This window comes from Microcebus murinus, chromosome 13 (genome assembly GCF_040939455.1).
Source record: "Microcebus murinus isolate Inina chromosome 13, M.murinus_Inina_mat1.0, whole genome shotgun sequence".
Classification (NCBI taxonomy): domain Eukaryota; kingdom Metazoa; phylum Chordata; class Mammalia; order Primates; family Cheirogaleidae; genus Microcebus; species Microcebus murinus.
The window spans coordinates 81,599,893-81,625,898 of record NC_134116.1 but is presented as its reverse complement, the minus strand read 5'-3'; the positions used below and the strand labels follow the sequence as shown (position 1 = coordinate 81,625,898).

Genomic DNA, 26,006 nt, shown 5'->3' with positions numbered 1-26,006 from the left:
CTAAAACTGTGTATTTTACACTACTGCCTAGTATTGCTTGTTTATGTCTACTTTTGTGTATCTTAATTTGCTCCTGATTTGTCTTATTTTGTGAAAGTATAAAAAAATCTGAGTTTATTAATCCCAAATAGGTTGGGAATGTCTGGCAACCAGATGCAATAGAACTTCTTCAGGAACTGCTTTCAAAGAGAGAGGTGGAAATACATATTATGGTAATTTGTTTTTAAAGCATATTTAGTTGGTTTAAATTATTTTCCATAAAATGTTATAATTAACATAATTTGAAGGATATTTTTGATGATAAACAATGGTATATGTATTCTTGTGTGAATGTAAATTACTCATTAACTGAAAAGAACTTTGGTTCCTAGGCTTATTTTAAATAAACCTAATTTTAAATAAGTTCCTGAGAATTTTCATAACCATTAAAGTCAGTAATTTGGAAGATTTTTTATTAACAACTTATTTTAATTCAGAGGGAGTGTTAAATTGTTGGATATGTTCATGAATACTGGTGGCAGTATTTGGATGGTGCTGTGCATGTAGCACTGTGGTAGATGAAGGTAATTCAGAGAGCCTGCCATGATCCCTTCCTCAAAGACCTTATCTAGTGAGTGAAACAAGACATAAACCTAAAAAATTCACACGACACAGCAACATGCCGAGAGCCAAGTGATTGGTAAAAAGAGTAAGTGTGATGGGAATTTACAGACAGTGAGAATTGAGGTGTTCCTTAAAGAAAAGATGGCCAAGTTCTCCTGACTGGGGAGATGAAGTGCACAAAGGCACAGGGAGACATTTGTAGGAAGCGGTGTGTCTGCTTGACTGGACGAGTGGCGGTTTGTGAGGAGGAGCAACCGTGCATAAGATGCAGGAGAGGCAGGGTCAGTTGGCAGGGCCTGGTGGGCGTTCTGAGCAGTGAGTGAATGAGGTCGGCCTGCTGCGTTTGAGGACTCTAGAGTGGGAAAGTATACAAATGGTCAGGAAAGCATTTCTGTGTTAAAAAGTGAGGATAGAGTGATGAAGACTTTAAAAGAGGCACAGACCCTGTTAAATAAGAAAGCGGTGTGTGTTAGTGCCAAGAGCCCCTCCCTAGTTACATGGGCAGGTTGTGGCAGGTCACTGAAGTAGAGATTGAGATTTTTTAGTTTGTCCAAATAGCTTTCTCTGCTGCTTAGCTTAATTAATGTAGGCAGAAGAGTAATTTGTTATACAGCAGAGGCTGCTGGGTTTGTCAGAGCCACTAACGCGGACGGACGCCTGCCCCGGCCCCACACCCGCTACTCTGTTCTGGGCTGAGCAGCTGGACCCCGCGGCCCTCCTGCAGCTTCCATTGTAATGGTGGGAAGCAGAAAGCAAATAAATACATACACTATGGGAATATTAGTGATGAGTGCTAGGAAGAAAAACTAAGTAGGAAAGGCTGGTGGGAAGGGAGGAAGTTCCATTTTAAACACGGAGTCGGGGCAGACATCCCTGTGCAGGTGGCATTTGAGTCAAGACCTTAAAATGGCCAGAGGACAGACCATGCAGGTGCTCGAGAAGAGTGCCAAGAGCACGGGGCAGGAACAGGGCACACAGCGGGGAGAGGGGAGGGGACATGCTGGCAGAAGCCGGGACTGCAGGTAGACAGGAGCGCCGCTGGGGGCAGCGACTGCCACTCGTTGAGAAGGTGGGTTTGGACACAGGTGTGGCCAGTGGAGAGAAATTCCCTCCGGCCAGCTTATCAGTTCTGGACACATTTGATAGGCAGTAATTGTAAATGGACTTTATTCAGAGTTTTAAAGATGGCATATGATGCCTGTTTTAGACTATTAATTTCTTCTAAGTCCTGCCATTTTTGGATTTTTAATGAAACTTCATTTTTTCACCTATACCAGGAAGAAAATTCTATGAAATGAGTCATTAGTCAGAAAGTCTGATAATGCTGTGATTGTTAGAAGCCTAAATTCATATTGGGTGACTATAAAATTTTAGTCATCAAATAGAGTTTATTTTTATAATAATAATCTTCTTTATTGAACTTAAATAGGAATTACCAAAAAATCCCTGGGAGAAATTATCTGTTCATCTTTATTTTGGTGGAATGTCACTTTCTTACTTCATGGCACACTATAAATATTGTACTTCTGAACATTCTGAGGAGATATTGAAAGAAGTAAGTGAACTATTTTTTTATAAAAATCTAAACTATAGAAAAATAAATTCTGATTAAAGGTGTCACATTCTGTCTTACACCTAAAGTCTTAAATATGATTCTATATATCTGATCTATTAAGAGAGTCTAGAGGACTTGTAAATTCTCTATAGAGAAAGAAATACATTGTATAGCATGCTTTGTAAATGTCCTGAAAAAGCCTTAAATTACATTAAGACTGAATTAGTGATTCTGTACCTTCAAACCTAGTTATCTAGCGTTGTTTGAATACAGGGGTGCAGATTATAAAATCTTTAATAGAATTCAATACCAGGATTTTTTCCCCAGATGAAATGTTTTTTCCTTTTACTTGACAGAAAAGCCATATATTACAAAATTTCTCAAAGGAAACTCAGAGCCACATTTTGAGCTTAGCTTTCCTAAATGACCCATTCCAACTGCCTGGTGCTTCTTCTGTGTTTAATATTTTTTAAAAGATAATTAGCCTGCTATGGATATGGTTTCATATTTCAAGCTGCTGTAAATCTTCTATAGGAATAGGGTATGCATCATTAACATTTTATGTTAAGATATTTACGTCTAGAGTTACAATTTGTTAGGGGTATTTTTCTTGGTTTTGTTTGTTTGTTTTTTAAGACAAAGTCTTGCTCTGTTGCCTGGGCTGGAGTGCTGTGGCGTCATCATAGCTCACAGCAACTTCAAACTCCTGGGCTCAAGTGATCCTCCCACCTCAGCCCTCCCAAGTAGCTGGGACTACAAGCGTGTGCCACCACACCCCACTAATTTTTCTATTTTTTATAGAGATGGTGTCTCACTCTTCTCAGCCTGGTCTCAAACTCCTGGGCTCAAGTGATGCTCCTACCTTGGCCTCCCAAAGGATTATAGGCATCAGCCACTCATGCTGGGCTGCCTTGTCTTGTTTTTAAATGTTCATTTTGGTGACATTACACAACCATTGAGTGTTCTGTTCAATATAGAAAACTACTTTCTTCTTTCAAATAGAAACTATGATATTACTTTGTACCTATAATCCTCACTGCCAGCCTTTTCTTTAAAGCAGAGACGTGTGTGCGTGTGTGTGTGTGTAAAAGGTCATTAAGCTGGTTTTATAAAGATTAGTCTCTCCCTTCCAGTTGTACTTTTAACTGTGAACATTTTATAGGGAAAGGTAAGAGCTCTTTTATAAACTAATTACCATTGACATGTCTTGGCATAATTTTGATTATTCTTTTCTTTTTTAAGAGATAGGGTCTCCCTCTGTCACCTAGGCTGGAATGCAGTGGCCCAGTCCTAGTTCACTATAACGTCGAAGTCCTGAGCTCAAGCGGTCCTCCTGCCTCAGCCTCTTACGTATAGTGAGACTATCGACACAAGCCACCACACCCAGCTAATTTTTTTTTCTTTTTTTGTAGAGATGAGGTCTCACTGTGTTGCCCAGGCTGGATTTTTGAGGATTCTTATTGTTGAAAAATTAAGATAGTAAGATTACTCAGAACATTATAGAGTTTCTTGTAGTTAATCTGAAATAACTAAATCAATGCCAACAAAGACATGTACCCAGGTTTTGTGGGGATGAAATATGAAAGTGCCTTAAAACAATGTTATATAGTTAAAGGTGGTTTTACTCATTAATAATACTATATTATTTCAGAAACCAACAGATTACAATAAAAAGTATGAGGAGGAAGAATGGGAAATAAGGTTTGAGGTAAGTAGCAATCCAAATATTTTAGAAACTTTGGATACTTCATCAATATAAAGGATCTTATTATACAGGACAGGAAGTAAAAGTTTTTTTATATAACAGCTTGAGACTTTCTTACCATAGAATTCACTTTTTTAAAATGTATAATTTGATGGTTTTTAGCATTCACTGAGTTTTGCAACCATCACCACTGTCTAATTCCAGAACATACCATCACCCCGGAAAGAAACTCTGTACCAACAGCAGTCGTTCCCCATTCTTCTCTTCCCCGGCTTCGTGGCAACCACTTAATCTTCCATCTCTCTGGATTTGCCTATCCTGGACAGTTCATTTAAATGGAATCAGATAACGTGGTCCTTTGTCACTGCCTTTTCACTTAGCATGGTGGTTTCAAGGTCCATGCATGTTGTAGTATGTGTTAGTACTTGAGACCTTTCATTGACAGAATTACATTGTGTGGATATATTTTGTTTATCCACTGATCTGTTGATGGACAGATGGGTTGTTTCCACCTTTTTGTGATTGTGAGTAATGCTTATCATGTACAAGTTTGTATGCAGACGTGTATGTTTTCCCTTCTCTGGGGCATATGTCTAGGAGTGGAATTACTGAGTCTTACGGTAACTGTGTTTAACATTCTAAGGAATTGCAAAGGCTTTTCCAGAGTGGCCGCACCACATTGCATTTGTGCCAGTAGTGTGTGAGGATCCCACCTCACCAGGTCACCATTGTAGTCTGAATCTCTAGCCATCCTAGGATATGTGTGAAGTGGTGTATCATTGTGGTTTTAATATGCATTTGCCTGATGATTAGCAATATTGAGCATCTTTTCACATGGCTTATTGGCCATTTGTATATTTTCTTTGGAGAAATCTCTTCCTGTTTACTTATAGTTGGATTATTTATCTCTTTATTGTTGAGTTATAAGAATTCTTTATATAGTCTATATGCAAGTCCCTTTTCAGATATGATTGCAAATATTTTCTCCCATTCTGTAGGTTGTCTTTTCACTTTCTTGACAGTGTCCTTTTAAGCACCAAAGTTTTTAATTTTCATGAACTCCAGTGTATGTTTTTTTCTTTTGTCTCTTGTGCTTTTTGGTGCACAAAGAGTTTTAATGAATAAAACTTTATAGTTTATTAGATTTTTGTTCCTGTGAATGATAATCATGAAAATAATGTATGCTTATTGTAAAGTGCTTATTATAATGCTTTGTAACAAATTAGTAAAATTCAACAGTGGACAATCACTTTTTGCTGAACTTTCCTAGATTCAAGTATTTTTTTGTTTTTTGATTAGCCACTAGATTGGAAATGTTAAGTAGTAACAAATTAACCTAAAAATTTGAATATGATGGTTTTACTTCTTAACTACCATATTCTTTAAGACTAAAAAGAATATTTTAAAAATATATTGCTAGTATTAAAAGTGTACACCCATGTTTTCATTTGTATTTGCTTTTAACAGCTGCTAGGTTGTGATCCTTTTGGGAATCACATAACTTTGTATTCTTTTATAGAGCACACCTTTTTGATAATTTTAACTTAAATCTTCTGTTAGCATTTCATACATTAGTTTTTATTACATTATATTATAAAGTACTTAATCTTAAATACCAAAAAATATATTAAAAAAGGATATGTTCCCCATTCTGTGCCTCAAACATCCCAGTCCTACTCGTTAGTAGCAATTACTCTCTTAACCATTTATTAACCATTCTTCTAGAATGTGTGTGTTTGTAAATATATGTAACTCTATACACATTCATGCATTTTTGCACAAAACACTTTTTAATTGGGGGATAAAAGAATATAAAAATCTTTGTTTATCTTCACATTTTGATCCTACTGCAACAAAATCATTTTGTGGTGTTCAGTATTTAAAAGAGCTTGCTTTCTGGTAATTGAAAGTAAATTGGCACCATAATGAACTTTTATAATGTAGTAGATTTTTATAATTGCCATCCTGAAATTTGAATTTATTTGTGGTGTTTTAGGAATTGCTTTTGTCTGAAACAGAGACTCCTGTCTTACCACCATATTTGTCTTCAGCTCTGCCTCCCTCAGAAGAACTCTATGCTGTGCAAGTTAAGCATGTTGTCTCACCCAGTGAAGTATGTAATCTGAATGATTAGTTGGTAATTAAAAATATAACAAGCTGTCTTGGTCTTATTAAACCACTTCTCCATATTCCTGATTAAATAATTGAAAATTGATGACCTCTAGTTAGTTCTACCCTATAATGTCCTCTTCAGATGTTCATATTTACAGTAAGTATTTCTTTTCTCCCCTCCCCTCCCCTCCCCTCCCCTCCCCTCCCCTCCCCTCCCCTCCCCTCTTTTTTTTTTTGGAGACAGTCTCACTCTGTTGCCCAGGCTAGAGTGCCGTGCGTCAGCCTAGCTCACAGCAACCTCAAACTCCTGGGCTCAAGCAATCCTACCTCAGCCTCCCGAGTAGCTGGGACTACAGGCATGTGCCACCATGCCCAGCTAATTTTTTCTATATATTTTTACTTGTCCAGCTAATTTCTTTCTATTTTTAATAGAGACAGGGTCTCGCTCTTGCTGAGGCGGGTCTTGAACTCCAGACCTCGAGTAGTCCTCCCACCTCGGCCTCCCAGAGTGCTAGAATTACAGGTGTGAGCCACCAGGCCCAGCCCAGCAAGTATTTCTTAAGCAGCTAATGGGTTCCCAGTATTGTGTTGCTTTATTCAATGTTATGTTTATGGCAAATATTTAGATTTTTAAGGTGAAACTGTTTCTACCTGTGAAATCTTGAACATCTCATTCCCCTTACCTCTTCCTGCTTCTCACCCTGCCTTGTCTTTCCATGCTGCTTCCTTGCTTGTTACGTTTGTTGTCTGCCTCTTGGAATATAACTCCGTGAAGACAGTCTATGTTATTCATGGATATATCCCCAGAATAGGATAGTGCCTGACAAATAGTAGGGACATGATGAGTATTGATTGAATGATTGAATAAATACACTAAAGAAAATTCAGTGGCATACCTTTGGGTAACAGAAAGAGAAGAAGAAATGATAAGTAGCATCAGCAGCTGCTTCAGCCTTTCACACCGTAAGCTGTTCTCTTGTAGGCAAGGAAAGGATCTGCCATCTGATTTCATCAGAAGGCATGGCAATAAACAGCTTTTGTTGGTTTTTATAATGCTTGTGTTGGTTATTTGCTGCGTAACAAGTTACCCCAAGCTGGGCAGCTTAAAACAATACAAATGAGGGTCAGGAATCTGGGAGCTGCTTAAGTCCTCTAGCGCAGGATCTCTCATGAAGTTGCAGACAAGATGTTGATGGGGGACTGCAGAAGCCACTTCCCAAAAGACTCACTCACATGAGGCCGCCTGGAGGCCTCAGTGCCGTGCCCATGCCCGGGCATCTCTGGCTGTCTGCTCACAGCATGGCCGCAGCGTCCTGGGCTGCATAGTCCCTGGCAGAGTGCCACCAACACAGAAGCCATGTCTCTTATAATCAGGTCTCCAGCAGTCACGCACCATCACCTCGGTCATGTTCTCCTGCCCACAAGATGGGTGTGGAAGAACATGGGAGGGACTCGGGGTGAGCATCAGGAAGCAGTGATCCCCGGGGCTGTCCTTGGAGGCTGTGTGCCGTGATAATTTGTCCACATCAATGAATACTAGAAATTACAGAATTTGAACGTTTTTTTCGTTTCCTTCCCTCCACTTAGGTGTATATTTGCCTTGATTCTGTAGAAAATTGTAATCAGTATAACCAGCAGAGTGACACAGATGATAGTGGAGTCAGCTGGGAGTCGGAATCCGAGAGTCTTGATGAAGCGCTTCGGAGGTGCAATAAGAATGTAAAGATGTTTCCTCCTCTGACAGATTTTAGAACAGGTATATGTATTACTTTTTGAATAAAATGAGATTTTTTTTTCAGACTATTACAGGGGTACAAACATTTTGGTTACATGAATTGCTTTTATACAGTTTGAGTCAAAGTTACAAGTGTGTCCGTCACCCACTTAGTGTGCATTGTACCTGTACCTGTTAGGTGTGCATTTACCCATCCCTTCCTCCCCCTCCCTCCTGCTTCATTTTCATTGAATTTTACTACTATATGTGCACATGAGTGTTGTTCTATTAGTTCTAGTTTACTAGTGAGAACATGTTTGTTTTTCCATTCTTGCCATACTTCACTAAGGGGAATGGTCTCCAGTTGCATCCAGGTTGTTACAAAAGGTATTAGTCCACCATTTTTTATGGCTGAGTAATACTCCATGGTATACATATACCACATTTGATTAATCCTCTCATGTATTGATAAAATGAAAATCATCAATTTCAACCAAACTTGGGTTGATTTCACATCTTTGCAATTGTGAATTGTGCTGCTGTAAATATTCAAGTGCAAGTGTCTTTTTTTTATAAAGTGTCTTTTTTTCCTTTGGGTAAATACCCAGTAGTGGAATTGCTAAATCAAATGGTAGGTCTACTTTTAGTTCTTTGAGGTATCTCCATACTACTTTCCTGAAATAAGATTCTTAATAAAACTTTTTTGTTTTAATGGGCTGATGAGTTTGGGCTATTTCTAATGTCAGTTGATATTTTCTGAGGAAAATACTTCATGTGCATGATTTCTTTGACTCCTCAAGATACCTTGTAGATGATCTCTTTCCCATTTTCTAGATTAAAAGGAGAACTTCTCTTAAGTGACTCCCCTGGCAAATTTTCACTTCCAAAAATCAGGGTATGTTGGAATATTGCATACAAATGATTTTCTAAGCTTGAGGTTTTACCAGTAGCTGAAATTAAGAGAGTTTTCATCCAGAACTTAATGGCAATCATTTTAATTACAAACCACATAAGATGATGTCTGTTTTTGTCAAAATAGGTCAAATTCTTACTGTTTTTTTTTCTTTTCAATACATTCTTCCCATCTTTATTAAATGTATGTGATTCTCCTATGAGGAAAATGTATCTAGTTAGTGCAACATATGATACATAGAGATTATTTATGCTTGCTGGTTTTTTTTGTTTTTTGTTTTTTGTTTTTTTTTTTTTTCTCTTTTCTATTTTTTTTAATTGTTTTTTTTTATCTTTTTCCTTTTCTGACAAGCTGGTTAACTGAAATATGCTTGCTGTTTTGTACATATCAGAAGATATCTTAGCAGAGGAAAAAAACACATCAGCCTAATGTCTCACCTGATTCTATTCAATGAGATTTTAATTGGCTGTGACTGACTTTTAGCTGATAAATAGCCCTTGCTGTTCCCTTTGCCTAGAATCTTCTTCTTCCAGACTGGCAGTTTCGCTGTGCCTTTCGAAGGTCTTCCCTGACCTCACTAAGTACAGTAGCACTGCCTCCCTGTACCTCCACCACCTCCCTCCCTTCTTACTCTGTTTTTCTAAGTAGTGCTGTGAGCACACGACTTTTCATGTCAACAGCAATTAGAAGGGCACCTGGCATAAGTAGGTGCTCATAAATACCAAATGAGTGAAAGAATAAACTCATGATTTCTTTTGTACACTCAGATTTATAGTCAGGAAGAAACAATTCCTTCATTGTGTTCCTATCTCAAAGGAAAGCCCACAATCTGTGCATAATGTGATATAATTCATGCAGCTATCTATAATTATATATTTTTTGTAGGTATTTTATAATTCAATAAAAATTTTTTAAGTATGCGTATGGTCAAGTTGATTTAAAGGCAAGTGTCTATTGAATAGTTACATTTGAATAAGGAATTTTTATTGAAGGAGTTATTTTCATGGGTTACGATGACAACTAGTTTTTTTGGTTTTTGTTTTAAAGTTCTATTTGAGAAGATGAAACTTCAGCCATGTTTATAAGGCTGGAAATGATAAAAGTTAGTACCGATTAAGTGATTTAGTTGCTTGCTATGCAGAACTGCTCTGCTAGATGAGATTCTTTATGACTTTCTTTATATACTCAAATTTTTTATAAATCTCTGATAAAAATCATTTGAAATGAAAATCTGTGTACATTAGTCATTTCGTATTTCAATGCCCCTTACCCACAACTAGATTCCTCTTTGTAGAATTATGTAAAAGAAGGTATGTGAGGACATAAGGGAGGATGTAGAGAAGATGGGAAACTGAGGCACATGCCATATACTCTGAGATCTAAACATGTACTAAGAGAAGGGAAGTACATACTGTACTGATTTTTCCAGTTTTACTCAAGCCTAGTACTCATTAGCACACTTTTTACTGAGCACATGCTTGTACCAGGTACCATGTTAGGAATACAGACAAAGGTCTGCACTCAAGAACAGGTGGTCTAGCAGAGAAGAGACATTGACCAAGCACAGTATGGAAAGAACAGCTCATGTTAAAGGAGTAGCCACAATGCTGTGGATCACAGAGAAAGCAATGATCAGTAGTTAGTAATCAGGGCTTTATAAAAGTTATGTTGCCACTGAGCTTTGAAAGAAGAGATGTCATAAAAAAGGCTCAGGAGAACATTCTGGATGGGGGGACAACCATGAGCTAAAATAGAGGCACCAAGGCTTTAATTATGTTTAGGTAAATCATTGAGGAGATGTGTAGGGGTTGTTTGGGAGAACAAACAACCGAAGGAGCCTGCAAACTGCGATGCTGAGGACTAGATATTGCAGGCAGCTACTACACCACTGAAGACTAGTAAACGAGGGTGATTAATTGGATTTTTAAAAATACTAGTGGTCTTACAAAGGATGGATTGGAGGACAGAACTGAAGGCAGGAACAGCAGAAACCATAGCATCCTATACACAAGGTGATGGCCAAACTGAAAGCGGTTGGGGGAGAATAGGAAGTGGGGCAGTGGCAGGATGAGCTGAGTCCCAGAGGGTAGGAGAACTAGGAACTCAAGAATGGGAGATGTGCCTTTCTCCGAAGCTTAATCCTTAGGAATTAGTGAAGAAAGATTTATAACATATAAACAAAAGGAGGAAAAGTTAACATAAGGCCAACAGTTCAGTGTTTATTTCTGGATGATGAACATATGTTTGTCGTGTATCCTTCTTTGTACTTTTCTGTTTAAAAAATGTTTTGATAGGGCCGGGCGCGGTGGCTCACGCCTGTAATCCTAGCTCTCTGGGAGGCCGAGGCGGGCGGATTGCTCGAGGTCAGGAGTTCGAAACCAGCCTGAGCAAGAGTGAGACCCCGTCTCTACTATAAATAGAAAGAAATTAATTGGCCAACTAATATATATAGGAAAAATTAGCCGGGCATGGTGGCGCATGCCTGTAGTCCCAGCCACTTGGGAGGCTGAGGCAGAAGGATTGCTTGAGCCCAGGAGTTTGAGGTTGCTGTGAGCTAGGCTGATGCCACGGCACTCATTCTAGCCTAGGCAACAAAGCGAGACTCTGTCTCAAAAAAAAAAAAAAAAAATGTTTTGATACATAGTATCTGTACATATTTATGGGGTACATGTGATATTCCCTTACATGCATAAAATGTGTAATGATCAAGTCAGGATATTTGGGCTATCCATCACCTTGAGCATTTGTTTCTATGTGTTGGGAACGTTTCAAGTCCTCTCTTGTAGCTATTATGAAATAGACAATATATTGTTGTTAACTACAGTCACCCTGCTGTCTTGTTGAATATTAGAAGCAAAAAAAGTTTTAAGGAAATCTAAGGCAATATTATTTTTCCCCGTTTTCTGTCTTTCCAGAAATGCCTTGCCTTGCAGAATATGATGATGGCTTATGGTATAGAGCGAAAATTGTTTCCATTAAAGAATTTAATCCTTTAACTGTCCTAGTACAATTTGTTGATTACGGATCAACTGAAAAGCTGACAGTAAACAGGTAAAAAATGAAAATGTCAACTTAGTTGAATTAGGACTCTTGTATTTTTTTTTTTTTTTTGGTAGTTCTTTATTGGGAAAATTTTGCCTCTTTTAAAAGAAAACTCTTTTAAAGCTGTTTATTAGGATTTTTAATACAGATTTTATTGTGAAAATATGTATAAATTTAACCATTTTAGCTATTTTTAAGTATGCAGTTAATAGTCATTAAATACCATCCACAATGTTACACAACTGTCACCACTTTTCCATTTCCAGAACTTTTTTGTTATTCCCAACAGAAACTCTGTACCCATTAAACCATAGCATCCCAGTTCATTCTCACCTGGTCCCTGGTAACCTATAATCTACTTTCTGTCTCTGTGAATTTGCCTATTCTAGGTGTCTTACATAAGTAAACTCATACAATATTTATCCTTTTGTGTCTGGCTTATTTCACTTGCATAATGTTATTAAGAGTCATTTATGTTGTAGCATGTGTCAGAATTTCCTTCTTTCTTTAGACTGGATAATATTCCATTATATGTATGAAGGGTCTTCAGAAAGTTCAAGGAAAATGCATACTATGAAAAAACTGTGTGGATTTCAATTTTTTTGGCACCAAAATAAAGTTAAAAAAAAATCCTAAACCATACTTAAAAAATAAACTTCTGTCAACTTGTTATAACATGTCTGAAGAGGATCTAATGTGAGGCACTAAGAAAGAATAAGACATCAGTTTGAAAAGAGCCCCTATCAGTTTGAAAAAAAGCAACATGAATTCTGTTAAAATCAAAGTAAGAACAAACATGAAATTTGTGGTGAAGCTTGATGTGTGTGGCAAAATCATTGATGCTTTACAAAAAGTTTATGGGACAGTGCCCCAAAGAAATCAGCAATTTACAAGTGGATATCTCATTTTAAGAAAGGATGAAACAGTGTTGAGGATGAAGCCTGCAGCGGCACCATCCACAGCAATTTGCAAGAAAAAAAATTAAACTTGTTGGTCCTATTCAACAAGACTGACTGGTAACAGCAGAAACAATACCCAACACCAGGGACATCTCAACTGGTTCAGCTTTCACAATTCTGACTGAAAAACTAAAGCTGAGCAAACTTTCCCTCAGTAGGCACCAGACAGCTGCAGACAAGAGCAGAGATCACAATGAAAATTTTAAACAAGTGAGATCAAGACCCTGAAGCATTTCTTTGAGGCGCTGTAATGGGAGATGGAACATGGCTTTACCCCCGTCACCCTGAATACAGCACAGTCAGAGCCCCGGCTGCGGGAGGTGACATGGTTTAGTTGTCACAAAGGTCATGGCGACCGTTTTGGGATGCTCAAGGCATTTTGCTTGTTTACTTCCTGGAGGGTCAAAGAATGATGATGTCTGTTTATTATGAGAGTATTTTGAAAAAGCCGAAGCTTTAGCAGAAAAACGGCCAGGAAAGCTTCACCAGAGAGCCCTTCCCCACCTACTGGTTCCTCTCCTCAAACAAGGGCAATCTTGCAAGCATTTCAACAGGAAATCATTAGGCATCTCACTTACAGTCCTGATTTGGCTCCTTCTGACTTTTTTTGTTTCCTAATCTTAAAATGTCTTTATAGTGTACTGCTTTTTGGTGAGTTAATGTAAGAAAAGACCACATGGACGTGGTTCATTTCCCAGGATCATCCATTAGGGATGGACTGAGATGGCAGGTGTCATCACTTACAAAAGTGTCTTGCATTTGATGGAACTTATGTTGAGAAATAAAGCTTGTATTTTTATTTTTTCCATGAACTTTTTGAAGTCCCCTCATACAGTACACAGTACGTAATTACCTCTTCACTGGCAGAGGGACACTTGGGTTGCTTCTGAACACTTTTTGCTATTGTGAATAATGCTCTTATGATACAAATAAATACCTCTTCAAGTCCCTGCTTTTAATTATTTTGGGTATATGCCCAGTAATGAAATTGATGGATCATATACTAATTCTGTGCTGAATTTTTGAGGAACCACAATGCTGTTCTCCACAGCAGCTCTGCCGCTTCGTAGTCCCACTAACAGTGTCCCAAGTGTTCCAGTTTACACACATCCTTACCGATACTTACTTTGTTTTTTTATAGTAGCCATCTTTTTTTATAATAGCCTCCTCCATGTGAGGAGGTATATTACTGTGGATTTGATTTGCATTGTAATGCTAAGCATCTTTTCTTGTTCCTGTTGGCCATGTCTATTATCTTCTTTGAAGAAATGTCTATTTTCATGTGTGTTTTCTTCATTGTGTAGGTTTCCTTTATACACTCTGTTGTGTCCTTTGGTACACAGAAGTTTTAAATTTTGATGAAGTCCATTTTACCTGATCTTTGTTTCCTGTGCTTTTGGTGTCATATCCAGAAAATCATTGCAAAATCCAGTGTCATGAAGCTCTCTCCCTGTTTTCTTCTAAGAAAGAGTTTTATAGTTTTAGCTATAATTTTAATTGTGACATTCTAAACATTTTGAGAATTTCTTTTGCGACAGATTGTGTCAAATTCCTCTTCATCTTATGCAGTACCCAGCCCGAGCCATAAAGGTTCTCTTGGCAGGGTTTAAACCTCCTTTAAAGGATTCAGGAAAGACAAGAATACCATATTGTCCCAAATGGAGCATGGAGGCACTGTGGGCTATGATAGACTGTCTTCAGGGAAAACAACTTTATGCTTCTTCCATGGTAAGTATCTGTCTTAATTAGCCAAAATTATTTTAAAGCTATTTCTCTGGTCCCTATTAAGTTTGTAAAGTGCTTTGTTTCTATGCAACTCTACCTGCAAAAATATAATAAAGCAAAGCATATAAAGCTATATATACTGTAGGATTAATTTTAAGACTTGTTAAATGCTTAGTTTATATTTAACAAACTTTTTTATTACCCTACTGCAATATAAAATATCATTGATGTAATTCTTGAATGAACTAAGTACCAGAGATGTAGGTAACTTTCAGGATCGGGGAGGGTAAGGAGTGACTTTTCCATTTGGAGAGTTGGGAAAGGGTGTTTGAGCTGCTGCTAGTAGGCACTCAGGTACTGAATTGAGTACGACAGGGATGTGGCATTTAAGCTGCACCCTAAAAGAAGAGTGGGAAAGAACAGGGAATTCTGGTCATAGAAAGGCTTGAATTATCACGCCTGTAATCCTAGCTCTTGGGAGGCCGAGGCGGGCGGATTGCTCAAGGTCAGGAGTTCAAAACCAGCCTGAGCAAGAGTGAGACCCCGTCTCTACTATAAATAGAAAGAAATTAATTGGTCAACTGATATATATATAAAAAAAAAATTAGCCGGGCATGGTGGCGCATGCCTGTAGTCCCAGCTACCTGGGAGGCTGAGGCAGAAGGATCACTCGAGCCCAGGAGTTTGAGGTTGCTGTGAGCTAGGCTGACGCCACGGCACTCACTCTAGCCTGGGCAACAAAGCCAGACTCTGTCTCAAAAAAAAAAAAAAAAAAAAAAAAAAGAAAGGCTTGAATTATACTAATTGTACTAATCACATAATCATACTAATTTTGAATTGTTTAATGTAATAGAACCCATATGAAACAATCAAATAAGTAGACTGAGTTCTGCAAGGGGAATTTAAGACAAGTCAAATAAGAAACCCCAGACTAATGTAACTATGCTTTCTTCTTCTGGGGTGTAGGATGTCACAAAGGAGTAGCCCCCGGCAGAATCTGGCCTACATAGTGTTTATTTAGTGTATACTGTGGTAAAATTGGAAATTTCACCCAAAAAGTCTGTTTCTGGCTTCTGATAAAGTATAAAATCTAGGAATCCTGGATCTGTCCCCTGGAAGCGGCCATCAGCTGAGTGGGGCAGCAACAGCCCTTCAGAGGGGAACACGCCTGCACCCCACCCCAGGCCTCGGCACTGGCGTTCAGGCCCTTCCGGCTTCCTGCCTGGGCCTATGATTTGGGAGTTCCTGACATACTGGCTGTGACAAAAATGAGCTCATAAGACAATGCTGTTACTAGAAAGCGCTTTTTGAAAACCCCTTACTTACCATGTATTGCGTGTGCAGAGTGATGTGAATAGTTCATGCAGGGTTTCTCTCAAGAACAGTGAGAACGTGGACAGGGCAAGTATTTCTTATAGATATGTATTTTTTCACCTCTGTGAGTAACATTCAAAATTTGGTCAGTATATTGGGGTTCCTGAGAGAATTAGAACCAGTAGGCTGCATGAGAGGGATTTGTTAGGGGAACTGGCTCACCTGATCACAGAGGCAAAGTCCCATGATAGGCCGTCTGCAAGCTGGGGATGCCTCAGCCCAGCAGCTTCAGAACAAGGACGCCAACGTGCTGCCCCTAGTCCGAGGCCTGAGGCCGCCCTGGGAGGCCCCTGGTGCAAGTCCTAGAGTCCAAAAGCTGAAGAACGTGGAGTCGGATGTCCAAGGGCAGGAGGAAAAAAGGCATCCAACTCTGGGAGGAAGAGAGCAGGGAGAGAGATTCCCCCTCCTCCCGCCTGTGTCCCAGCCAGGCCCCCGCCTGCGGATGGTGCCTGCCCGCACTGAGGGTGGGTCTTCCCCTGCTGGTCCACTGGCTCAACATCAGTGTCTTTTGGAAACACTCTCACAGACACCCAGGGGTGGTGCTTCAACCAGCCATCTGGGTGTCCCTCAGTCCAGTCAACACCTAAAATTAACCATCACAGTTTATGCTGTGTGTGTGGAATGCAAATGAACATCAACGGGATGGTGGTGGTAAAAGCCCATTGGCTCCATCTAGGAGAACCTTGTGGGGAGGAATTTAAGAATGGAAAGAATGAAATTTAGCAGAAACCATCACAGATGCTTTTGGAAACACAGAGTATAAATTATAAATAAATCTAGAGAATGCCTTTTCCCTTCTGGGTGAGTGGCCCGATGTAGGAGGGAAAAGGCAGCAGCAGAGACATTACTGTGTTTTCTTTCAACTGTATCTTTTAATTTTAGGCCCAGGCACCAGAACAAACAGTGACATTATATGAAGATGAACAGTACCCTGTTCACATGTCATTAGTAGAAGTGGGGCTCGCAGATGTGGATGAATGAGGTAAGTTCTCATTCTCCTCAGTCAGCATGAGGCATGGGATTAATATGGCAGAGATTACTGCTAAACTGTTCCTAAAAGCACCCTTGGGTTTTCCTCGATTCCTCAAAGGAATGACGACGAAGCTCAGCAAGAATCTGCTTTTAGATTTCTTCCTCATAGGCCCCTCTCACCTGTTAAGCACCGGTGTCAAAGAGGTCCCAAATCTGTAATGCTTGGAATGGCGTCATGACTCATAGACCCTGATGCACAGGCTGAGCAGGAGAGACTGGGGCACCTCCTTCACACCTGTGAGGATGTGGGGTGCTCCTTGAACCCCTGAACAACAGATTATTAAAGTACTTGGTTGACCACTTAACTCTTCTTATCTACAACAAGTGACTCAACAACTAGATTTGAACATGAGCATTTAGCAGAGGTTTAAAGTAACACATTTTATTTTTCAGGTTCACAGTGCAGAGCATCGGTAGCAGCCCAGAAGGAAGTTTTGTTATACTTAGGCCATTTGGGGCTTAGTTTTTTTTTTACTTGTTCTGCAATAGAGCTTTTCCTGCCTTATTTCTTAAACGTTAAACTGCTAGGAATTGTGTGGATGACATCAGAAAAAATAGTTAATAAATATTTACTTTGAAATATTTGCTTGTTTTATCATAATTTCAAAATGAAATAGTTTAGACACATGAAATTTTAGTTCCTTATATAACTAATGATTCAGCTTAAGAACTAAAATATTATCTGTACAATTGAAGGCTCCTTCCCAATCACATTCTCCCCCCTTCTCATATAGTTGTGATTTGATGTTTATCATTTTTATACAGATCTTCATGATTGTTACTGTATATGAATGTGTCCATAAATGAGAGATAGCATCTCTTTGTGTATTTGTTAATGTATGTAGTATTACACAACTGTCTTTTTTATTTGCACTATTTATCCATGTTGGTATGTATAGCTCTATCTTATTTTCACTGCTATATCCGTGTGACTAATCTATTGTTAGATATTCAGAGGTTACTAGTTTTTTTCTCAATTACAAATATTATTCTGTAAGGCCCTTGTATACAAGTGAGAGGTTTTTTTCCAGCACATACACATAGTAGTGGAATTTGCCAGGTCATGGGGTAACTGCTTTCTAGAAAGTATAACAGTTCTACCGGTTGTCTGAGTTCCTTGCCTACACTTGGTGTTGCCAGGCCTTTCCTTGCCAAAATATACTAGTAAGAAAAGGTATCTCACTGTTTAACGTGCATTCACTGGTTTATTAATGAGCATTCTGTACTTTATTGCTTGTTCATATCCTTTGTCTTTCTAGTGAGTTGTTTGCAATTTTCCTGTTGATTTGTAGAAATTCTTTTTATCTGGCTAGTAATCTTTTGTCAAGTATATATGTGGCATGTCTTTTCCCTGTTGTGTATCTTTTGACAAGTAAACATTTTCCTCATCTTTTTTATCATCCTTTTCCTGAAAGTTTGTGCTTTTTGTGTGTCATTTAAAAATCCTTCCCCCCTCCTGAAGCTATATAATTAAGTCCTTATTTTTGAAAAGTTTTAAAGTTTTTCATATTTTTTCATTTAAAGTTTTCCTTATTTTTGAAAAGTTTTAAAGTTTTTCAGTCTCAAATCACCTGTAATTGATACATTTTGGGCTTTTTTGTCAACATTTATTGTTGTATCACACCAAGTGACAGGTAAGGTCTCACCTTTCTGTAATTATTATATAAATTTACATATAGGTGACTTGCCCTCCCTTCAAGGACACTTTTTTTTTTTTTTTTTGAGACAGAGTCTCACTCTGTTACCCAGGCTAGAATGCCATGGCGTCAGCCTAGCTCACATCAACCTCAAACTCCTGGGCTCCAGCGATTCTCCTGCCTCAGCCTCCCAAGTAGCTGGGACTATAGGCATGCGCCACCATGCCCGGCTAAGTTTTTATATTAGAGTTGGGGTCTTGCTCTTACTCAGGCTGGTCTCGAACTCCTGAGCTCAAAACAATCCTCCTGCCGTGGCGTGAGCCACCATGTCCAGCCAAGGACACCATTTTGACAAGTTATAAATCAACCTTGTTATAATCGCTTTCTCTTCACTGTGATGACCTATGATTATGGTACTGTTTGACCTATTTGTATTCATTGCTACAATTAGCAAACCTCTATAATAGATCAAATGCTTTAATTTTGGTACTAGTCTTTCTGTGCAGGTCCTCCTATGGCTGATGTGCCTGTGGGACTATATGTACTTCCTGTACTACTATGATGTTTGTTTGAAAGAGTCTCACTCTGTCACTCGAACTAGAGGGCAGTGGTGTTATCACAGTTCACTGCAGCCGCCAACTCCAGGGCTCTGCCTCAGCCTCCCAAAGGGCTGGGGTTTTAGGCATGAACCACCACACCTGGCCCTTGTTGGGTTTTATAACTGTCTCCAAAGACCTGTGCACAGTTTATAACAATAATGCTTTACTTAGTCTAACTGTAGAAAGACACAGCAGGTGGATTTTATAAATGAAAGCTGTCCTTGTTGCATTTTAAAGAATATAAAACTGAAGATGCTACAGGGCAAACTTTTATTTTGGAATCCATACAGTCTCTTCCACTTGTACACACTCTATAAATTAAACAGAATCCACAAGAAATGTACATTTTTTAACAAGAAAATCAGATAGTGTTACTTCACGATTAGTCACACAGGGTCGTTACAATTCTGTGTCCATTAGAATGTTACCATCCTTGTCCTTCACTCTTACTCGACCGGATGTATACTTGGTTTCTTGATGACCATTTGCATATACAGTTTTAACAGTGCCATCTGGATATTCCCGCCTCTTGAACTGGGCAGTATGGAGTTCTCTTTGGCCATTATTAAACTCTATGATTTTGGTGCCATCACTGTAAAATTTAAAATAGAATTGCTTTAAGAAATACACAACAGGAAAATTATTTAAAAGTAGCCTTTTGATTCTGGCAGTTATTTTTCTAGATACATCCTTTGTTTCTTTCCCTTTACAACTGCAAATTCTTTCTACAGTGTTTCTGCTTCAGGCTGATAGTTCCAGTTATCAGATTAGCACTTACATGTCCACATGAAACCCTGTTTTAATAAATTTACATTTTCAGCACAAAATGCTTAGGTTTTTCTTTTTTTAACTTTATATTCTGCCTCTAAGGAAGAAAAATGATCATTGTATTAAAATTGACCCTTCTTACCACTAAATTAAAAACCATCGAGTGCCTGCTCTATCAGTGGGGAAGAAGCTGTGTTTCTGGGAAGGGGCGTGATCAGACTTAGATCTATCATGAAACAATGGAACAAAATAACACCAAGTTGACTGCTTAATGTGCTTGCGGGACAAACTGAAACCCCAAATACAGGTGTAATATGCCAGTAGAAACAAGACTGGGAATCACCACTTCTGAACAGACTGACAGGTACTACAGGGTGGTTTTTCTGTGACTGATGGTGTCATACCGTTGCACTCTGACGATTGTACCATCTGGGAAAATGCTTTCTTCTTGTCCATCAGCAAACAAGTTTTTAATAGTCTGGTCAGGAAATGTGATCTCTTTCCTTCCATCTGGAAAATGTTTTTCTGTTTAAAAAATAAAGTATTTACAGTAACCTTTTTTAAAGAAAAGGAAGAATTTAATGAGAGAGCAGAAGAGCAGGGTAAGTTTGTACCTATTTGTCCACTTGAGAAGTGTAAAACTTCTAGTCCTGCCGGGTACGTGGTGTGCGTGGTCTGCGCCGCTGCGTAGTAGTAGATCTGTAAAGACACAAAGTCAGGACGCCTCTTCCCCAGAGACGGCTTTGGAGAAGGGCCCCGTGGAAACGTACGTACCACTCTCTCATCTGGCATGACCTGCTTGACATCACCATTAAAGAACGTGACCGTGACAGTCTTCCCATCTGCACTCACTTCCTTCCGAGTTCCGTTGGGAAACAGTATGACACGGCACCCATTCTTATAAACCTTTTCCACCTTAAAAAAAAAGCCCCACAAGGTTTTCCCTGGGAAGATTTCCTCCTGATACCACATGAACTGTAATTCTCCCAATTGCCTACTTTTAACTTTTTCGTAAGTAAAGCACTGTCTCAAAAGTTCCTTTATTTCAATATGAGTTGCAAAGTGCTGACTTTCTCATTACTTTTCCATTTATTAGCTGGAATTCACCTAAAAGAAAAACTTACTTTGTCAATAATTTGTTACCCTAAGGTAGACTTTGTATAGTGAAGTCTGACTCTTTTGCCTATTGTTCTGGGTTCTCCTCTCATTCCTCAAGGCTAGCAGTGAACTCGGGCCCTATGATTTCAGTTAAAATGGATCAGATTGGGGTACCTGAAAAAGTAAATTTTCTATAAACCTAAGGAAACTTTCTGTCATCACCTCCCTCTAACAAACCCTGTTTATGTCCCTTACCTTCTCATTCCCCCTCTTAGCGGGAACCCCCCACCAGGCAGTTTTCCCACTCGGAAACTTCCAAGCACAAGAATAAATTGTGCAGGCTGAGGATGGACAGAGGGCCCCTGATCCAGGAGCTGTAGAAGGGAGGCTGCAGGAAAGGAAGGCCTAGAATGAACTGAGGCTTTAAAAAAGTGCCCAGGGTTACAAAGTCCATTTAGCTCTGTTTGGAGCAGGGAGACAAAGGGACTGTGCTCCTCCTTTTGCAGCATCTCTAAACCTGCAATGGCAACTAAATACACATGGTACACTGAGCATTTTCAGAGAAGCCCAAAAGGCTCAAGCCCTAAGACACTAAAGTGAAGTCACCATCAGTGGTCTTAAAGAGAAATTATTTTAGAATCTAAGTGTTTTAATTCTATTTGTAGAATTCATCATTTAAAAAAATTTTTTTGACCTTTCCGTCAGGATGACTGATTTCCCCTTGTATTTCTTCTTCTTCTTCCTCTTGTTTATGTTCAGGATCAGGATCTGGTAAGTTCCCTGGTTCCAGTGGCTCCCGAGGTGAGGCGGCCTGTAAGGACAAAAGCCAGATGCCAATGTTGTAGAATGCTATGACTAGTGTCTGGTATTATGTATAAAACATTTACAATTTAAGTAAAAAGCCTCCTTTACACATGGTTTAGAAACTTCAGTCAACAAATCGATTTCAAGCCTGAGGAATCTTTTGAATACATAAAAATAGAAAGATTTACCCGTCCCTTATCCGAATGGCTGAAATCCTGAGGACGCGAAGACTTGGATCTTTGAGATGGATTGCCTGTTGGGATAAAATTGTCAAAGTGAGTACATGCTGTTGGAAAAAGCTGATAGACTTGCTAGACATAAGGTTACCATAAACCTTCAATTTGTAAACAACTCAATATCCACACATTGCAATAATAAAATAAGGTATACCTTAAGGAAAACCAATGTAAAACTGTGGAGGGGCTAGATAGTGGTAACCCAAGTATTTGATAATCGTCAAATTGCCTATGTTATAGCCACTTTTCTAAATTTATTTCCTGAAAATCTTTAAAAATTCTAGGTAGATCAAAGACTCTGTTGTGAATGTAAAAGTTCACAGAAAAAAGTATATTTATGACCTGAGGATTGAAGACTTGAAGTCATGAAAAGCAAAAATTGTTAAAAAGATTGATAAATTCAGTATATTACAAGGAAAAATATACATTAAAAAACTGAAAAGCTGCCGGGCGCGGTGGCTCACGCCTGTAATCCTAGCTCTCTGGGAGGCTGAGGCGGGCGGATTGCTCAAGGTCAGGAGTTCAAAACCAGCCTGAGCAAGAGCGAGACCCCGTCTCTACTATAAATAGAAAGAAATCAATTGACCAACTAATATATATAGAAAAAATTAGCCGGGCATGGTGGTGCATGCCTGTAGTCCCAGCTACTCGGGAGGCTGAGGCAGGAGGATCGCTCGAGCCTGGGAGTTTGAGGTTGCTGTGAGCTAGGCTGATGCCATGGCACTCACTCTAGCCTGGACAACAAAGCGAGACTCTGTCTCAAAAAAAAAAAAAACTGAAAAGCTAAACCCAAACTGGGAGAAACTACTGGCAATGCTTATAACTGACAGGATTAGTATGCAGAATAATTAACTTCAATAAAGAGAAACACACACACTCAATACCTAAAATTTTAAACGAGCAAAGGAAATGAACAGGCAATTCACAAATAAGGATTCCCAAAGTAAGAAAAGATGCTCACAAGGCCTTACCAGTGATGGGGGAATGAACCACCATTTCATATCTGACCAAATTTTTAATTCTTACCAGATCCAGTGTTAGCAAGTACAAAGCGTATTCTGCTGACAGTAAAAAAACTGGAACAGCCACATTGCAGAGCAAAGGGAAAACCTAACGTTACACAAACCTGACAAGACCCAGCATGTCCTAGAGAAGCCGTGTGCAGCCCTACTCACTGTCACGCAAAACGGGGAGGAAACCTGAATGCCCATTAACAGGACACGTAAAAGGACAGTGTACTCTGACGGAATCTACGTAGCTATCGAAATCAGCCAACTGGAGTTTTTAATGTATTAATGTGGGCAAATCATAGAGAGAGAAAAAACAAAACTGCAGAAAGACACAGAATATGAAAATACTATAGGCTGTGAATCCGTCATCTGAAACGCTTGGAACCCAAAGTGTTTCAGATTTCTGATTTTTTTTGGATTTTGCATTTTTTGGATTTTGTAAGTAATTTGCAAATACAAGTTGAGCATCCCGAATCCAAAATCTAAAATGTTCCAATGAGTGTTTGTTTTGAATGTCATGTCAGAGCTCAAAAAGTTTCGATTTTGGACTTGAGACACTCAACCTGTATATTAAATTATGGACACAATATAGTAAAAATTTTAAAAACAAGCATGGAATGCTAACAGGGTAGAAATGAACTGGTGGAGTATATGATGCACAGGGGCTTCAATTATATTTACAGTGTTTTATTTCTTAAATTAGGTATAAATTCTTTGTTCTTTAAATTCTGAAATATTTTACAAAAAAGATCATGCAGCTTCTTACCTTGTGTTGGCAAATAATTTTTCCTGTATTTTTCTAGCTGGGTTCCTGAAGAAATTTGACTCTTTTGAAATCGAACAGATGGGTTCTATAGTATGGGAGATAATTTTGAACGTGTGTTAGTCTGCATGTTAGTACACTGAGTGAGACTAGCAGAACCCAGCGATGAGAACGCTATACGCTGTTCACTCATGTCGCTTTCATTTGTCAACAGCTGGTTCACTTGGTCCTGTTGTATCTAGGAATGAACTATATATACAACACATACACATATGTTCATTCTTAAGTTAGGACCCAGGCGAAGTAACCTAAACCATCGTCTGACCGTTACACACCAGCAGAGGAGAGCGCAGGCCCTGAGCTCAAGGTGCTCACGGCGGTGTCTCCCAGGCTGTAGCTCAGACAGTCCAGCCAAGCCCAGCTCTCCCCGAGAACACGAGGATGAGGGGCCCGAGTCCTCCCTGCCCTGGCCCCCACTTCCAAACCAAACCAACTCCCCCGCTGCCCCAGCTTTGGCTCACGGTCCCCTGCACCAAGCTCCTCGCCAGGCCCCTCCCTGCCAGATGCTCTCCCAGGGCCGCCCTTCCTAGGCGCCCCCTCGCTCCCTCCAGTCTGTGCTCTGTCCTGCCTCAGCTACACGCCCACCCGACAGCCAACCCCAGAACCTGCCATCGTCAGTACTGTCACTGTCTGCGATGATCACAACTGCAAAAGTCTCGATTTCAAAGCATTCCACTTAAAAAGATCCAAAAATAATTAGCCTGCTGTCTTCAAAAAGCCAATACCATTTAATAAAATGCCCTAGTATTTAGGGGTGAGATGCCATGATTTCTGCAATTCAAATGTGCAGCAAAACATACGAAAATACGGCAAAATGTTCACAGTGGTGTTCGGGTGCTCTCTATTTGGGGAAAGTTTTGTAATAAACAGGTGGGAGGAGAAGGCCACTTTCTGACTACCACATCCTGTCTCCGCAGCTCGGCCCCTCGCACCCCGACCACGCCCACGGCTGGCAGCGCCCCGCAGGTCACTGACCCACACGTCTGCCATGTCCTCAAGACCTTCTGGCCTGCGCCCTCCTGATGCTTACATCCGTGCTCGCTGCAGTCTCCTCACACACACTGCCAGCCGCCCTGGCCTCGCTCACTTGGTGGCATCCACCCTGCACCCCTCAACAAGAAAAGCCAACGTGAACCAGTCTCACTTTAAACGTCTCTAACCTAGGCGCCCCGGCATGAATCAGAGCCCCGCCAGGCCTCTGCTTTCGGCTCTGGCTGCCACCTCAGCTTTCTCCACACCCCCCTCCCGCTGGCTGAGGGGCAGCTCCTGCCTGCCCTGGGGCCGAGGGGCTGTCCTGGTGCCAGCTCCTCCCACTTCACCTGCGTCCTCATTTCCCTCTCATCCCACCAACACAGGAACACCCATTAATTTTACCATCTCAAAACTCCTTCCCCTGCGGCCACTACCCACCTCCTCACTTTGCTGCAGAATCCTCCAACTGTTCCACCTGGCCTTACAAACAGCAGCCACCCTCCTCCTGAGGTCCCTTCCTCACTTGCCCAGGACACCGTGCCAGCCTCCGCTCTTCTCACTCCCTGCTGTCCCGAGTGTCTGTCCCCAACAGGAACTTCTCGTGCCACACACGGCTGCCTGGTCAGCACCTGCTGGGATGTCCACAGGCAGTTCAAGCTTCCCTTGCCCAAGCCTGTCACTCGCAGTGAATGGGAACCCCTTAGGCTAGAACGCACACCTGAGCTACAGAACAGACGGGCCGTCCTAACTCCTTCCCCACTGTCACCCAACCAGAGCTCAGGAACAAACCCAGTCCGCCACAGCTGTCCCGTCAGGCCACTGTCATCTGGGGTCTGAATCCCTGCAACGGTCCCAGCCTGTGCACCTGGTGTTGCTCATGCTCCCTAGAACCCCTTTTCCAAGCCCATGCAGAGGGGGCGCCCACGGCCACCAGCCAGGCCACCTCCCAGCGCTCTCCAGGGGCCCCCAGCCCACTCCAGAAAAGCCCCAGTGTCCCCAGTGCTCCAGGAAGCTGACAGCTGCCCTGCCAGTCCCGTGCCCTACAGGTGGTTCCCTCCTCACCCTCCCGTCCCGCTACTCCTCCTCCTCCTCTGTATTCGCCTAGCAGGCATGTCCTCTTTATCTGTCTTAGTTATAGTCTTTCTCCCAAGATTGGAACTTGTCTGTCCTGTTCATTGCTTGGCCCCCAGGGCCGAGGGAGTGCCTGCCACAGGCAGCAGATAAAGGACTTGATGTAAAAAGCTAAGCACCTGGCTTTGCATTTTATGCTGCCTGAGCCGTTTCAACTGTAATTACCACCTATTATGTGCACCTTGTTTGTGAGA

The 26,006-nt window shown here is 40.4% G+C and overlaps 2 protein-coding genes across 7 annotated transcripts in view; one reads left to right on the top strand and one right to left on the bottom strand.

Moving 5' to 3' along the window:
- The window catches only part of RNF17 (ring finger protein 17), a 101,602-nt gene extending 84,919 nt beyond the window's left edge, over window positions 1–16,683 (top strand). For both annotated transcript variants that reach the window (XM_076009640.1, XM_076009639.1), the window contains exons 28-35: window positions 132–212; window positions 2,033–2,158; window positions 3,810–3,866; window positions 5,860–5,976; window positions 7,563–7,731; window positions 11,518–11,653; window positions 14,142–14,331; window positions 16,585–16,683. In XM_076009640.1, coding sequence (XP_075865755.1) covers window positions 132–212; window positions 2,033–2,158; window positions 3,810–3,866; window positions 5,860–5,976; window positions 7,563–7,731; window positions 11,518–11,653; window positions 14,142–14,331; window positions 16,585–16,683 — 975 coding nt within the window. The remainder of the gene's footprint in view (window positions 1–131; window positions 213–2,032; window positions 2,159–3,809; window positions 3,867–5,859; window positions 5,977–7,562; window positions 7,732–11,517; window positions 11,654–14,141; window positions 14,332–16,584) is intronic.
- A 2,540-nt stretch (window positions 16,684–19,223) lies between these two features.
- CPAP (centrosome assembly and centriole elongation protein) overlaps window positions 19,224–26,006 on the bottom strand; it is a 46,604-nt gene continuing 39,821 nt past the window's right edge. For all 5 annotated transcript variants that reach the window (XM_012778609.3, XM_012778608.3, XM_076009572.1 and 2 more), the window contains 7 exons: window positions 23,653–23,737; window positions 21,829–21,893; window positions 21,531–21,647; window positions 20,513–20,653; window positions 20,353–20,437; window positions 20,143–20,263; window positions 19,224–19,562 (listed from right to left, as the gene is read on the bottom strand). In XM_012778609.3, the coding sequence (XP_012634063.2) occupies window positions 19,370–19,562; window positions 20,143–20,263; window positions 20,353–20,437; window positions 20,513–20,653; window positions 21,531–21,647; window positions 21,829–21,893; window positions 23,653–23,737 (807 nt within the window). In that variant the 3' untranslated portion in view covers window positions 19,224–19,369. The remainder of the gene's footprint in view (window positions 19,563–20,142; window positions 20,264–20,352; window positions 20,438–20,512; window positions 20,654–21,530; window positions 21,648–21,828; window positions 21,894–23,652; window positions 23,738–26,006) is intronic.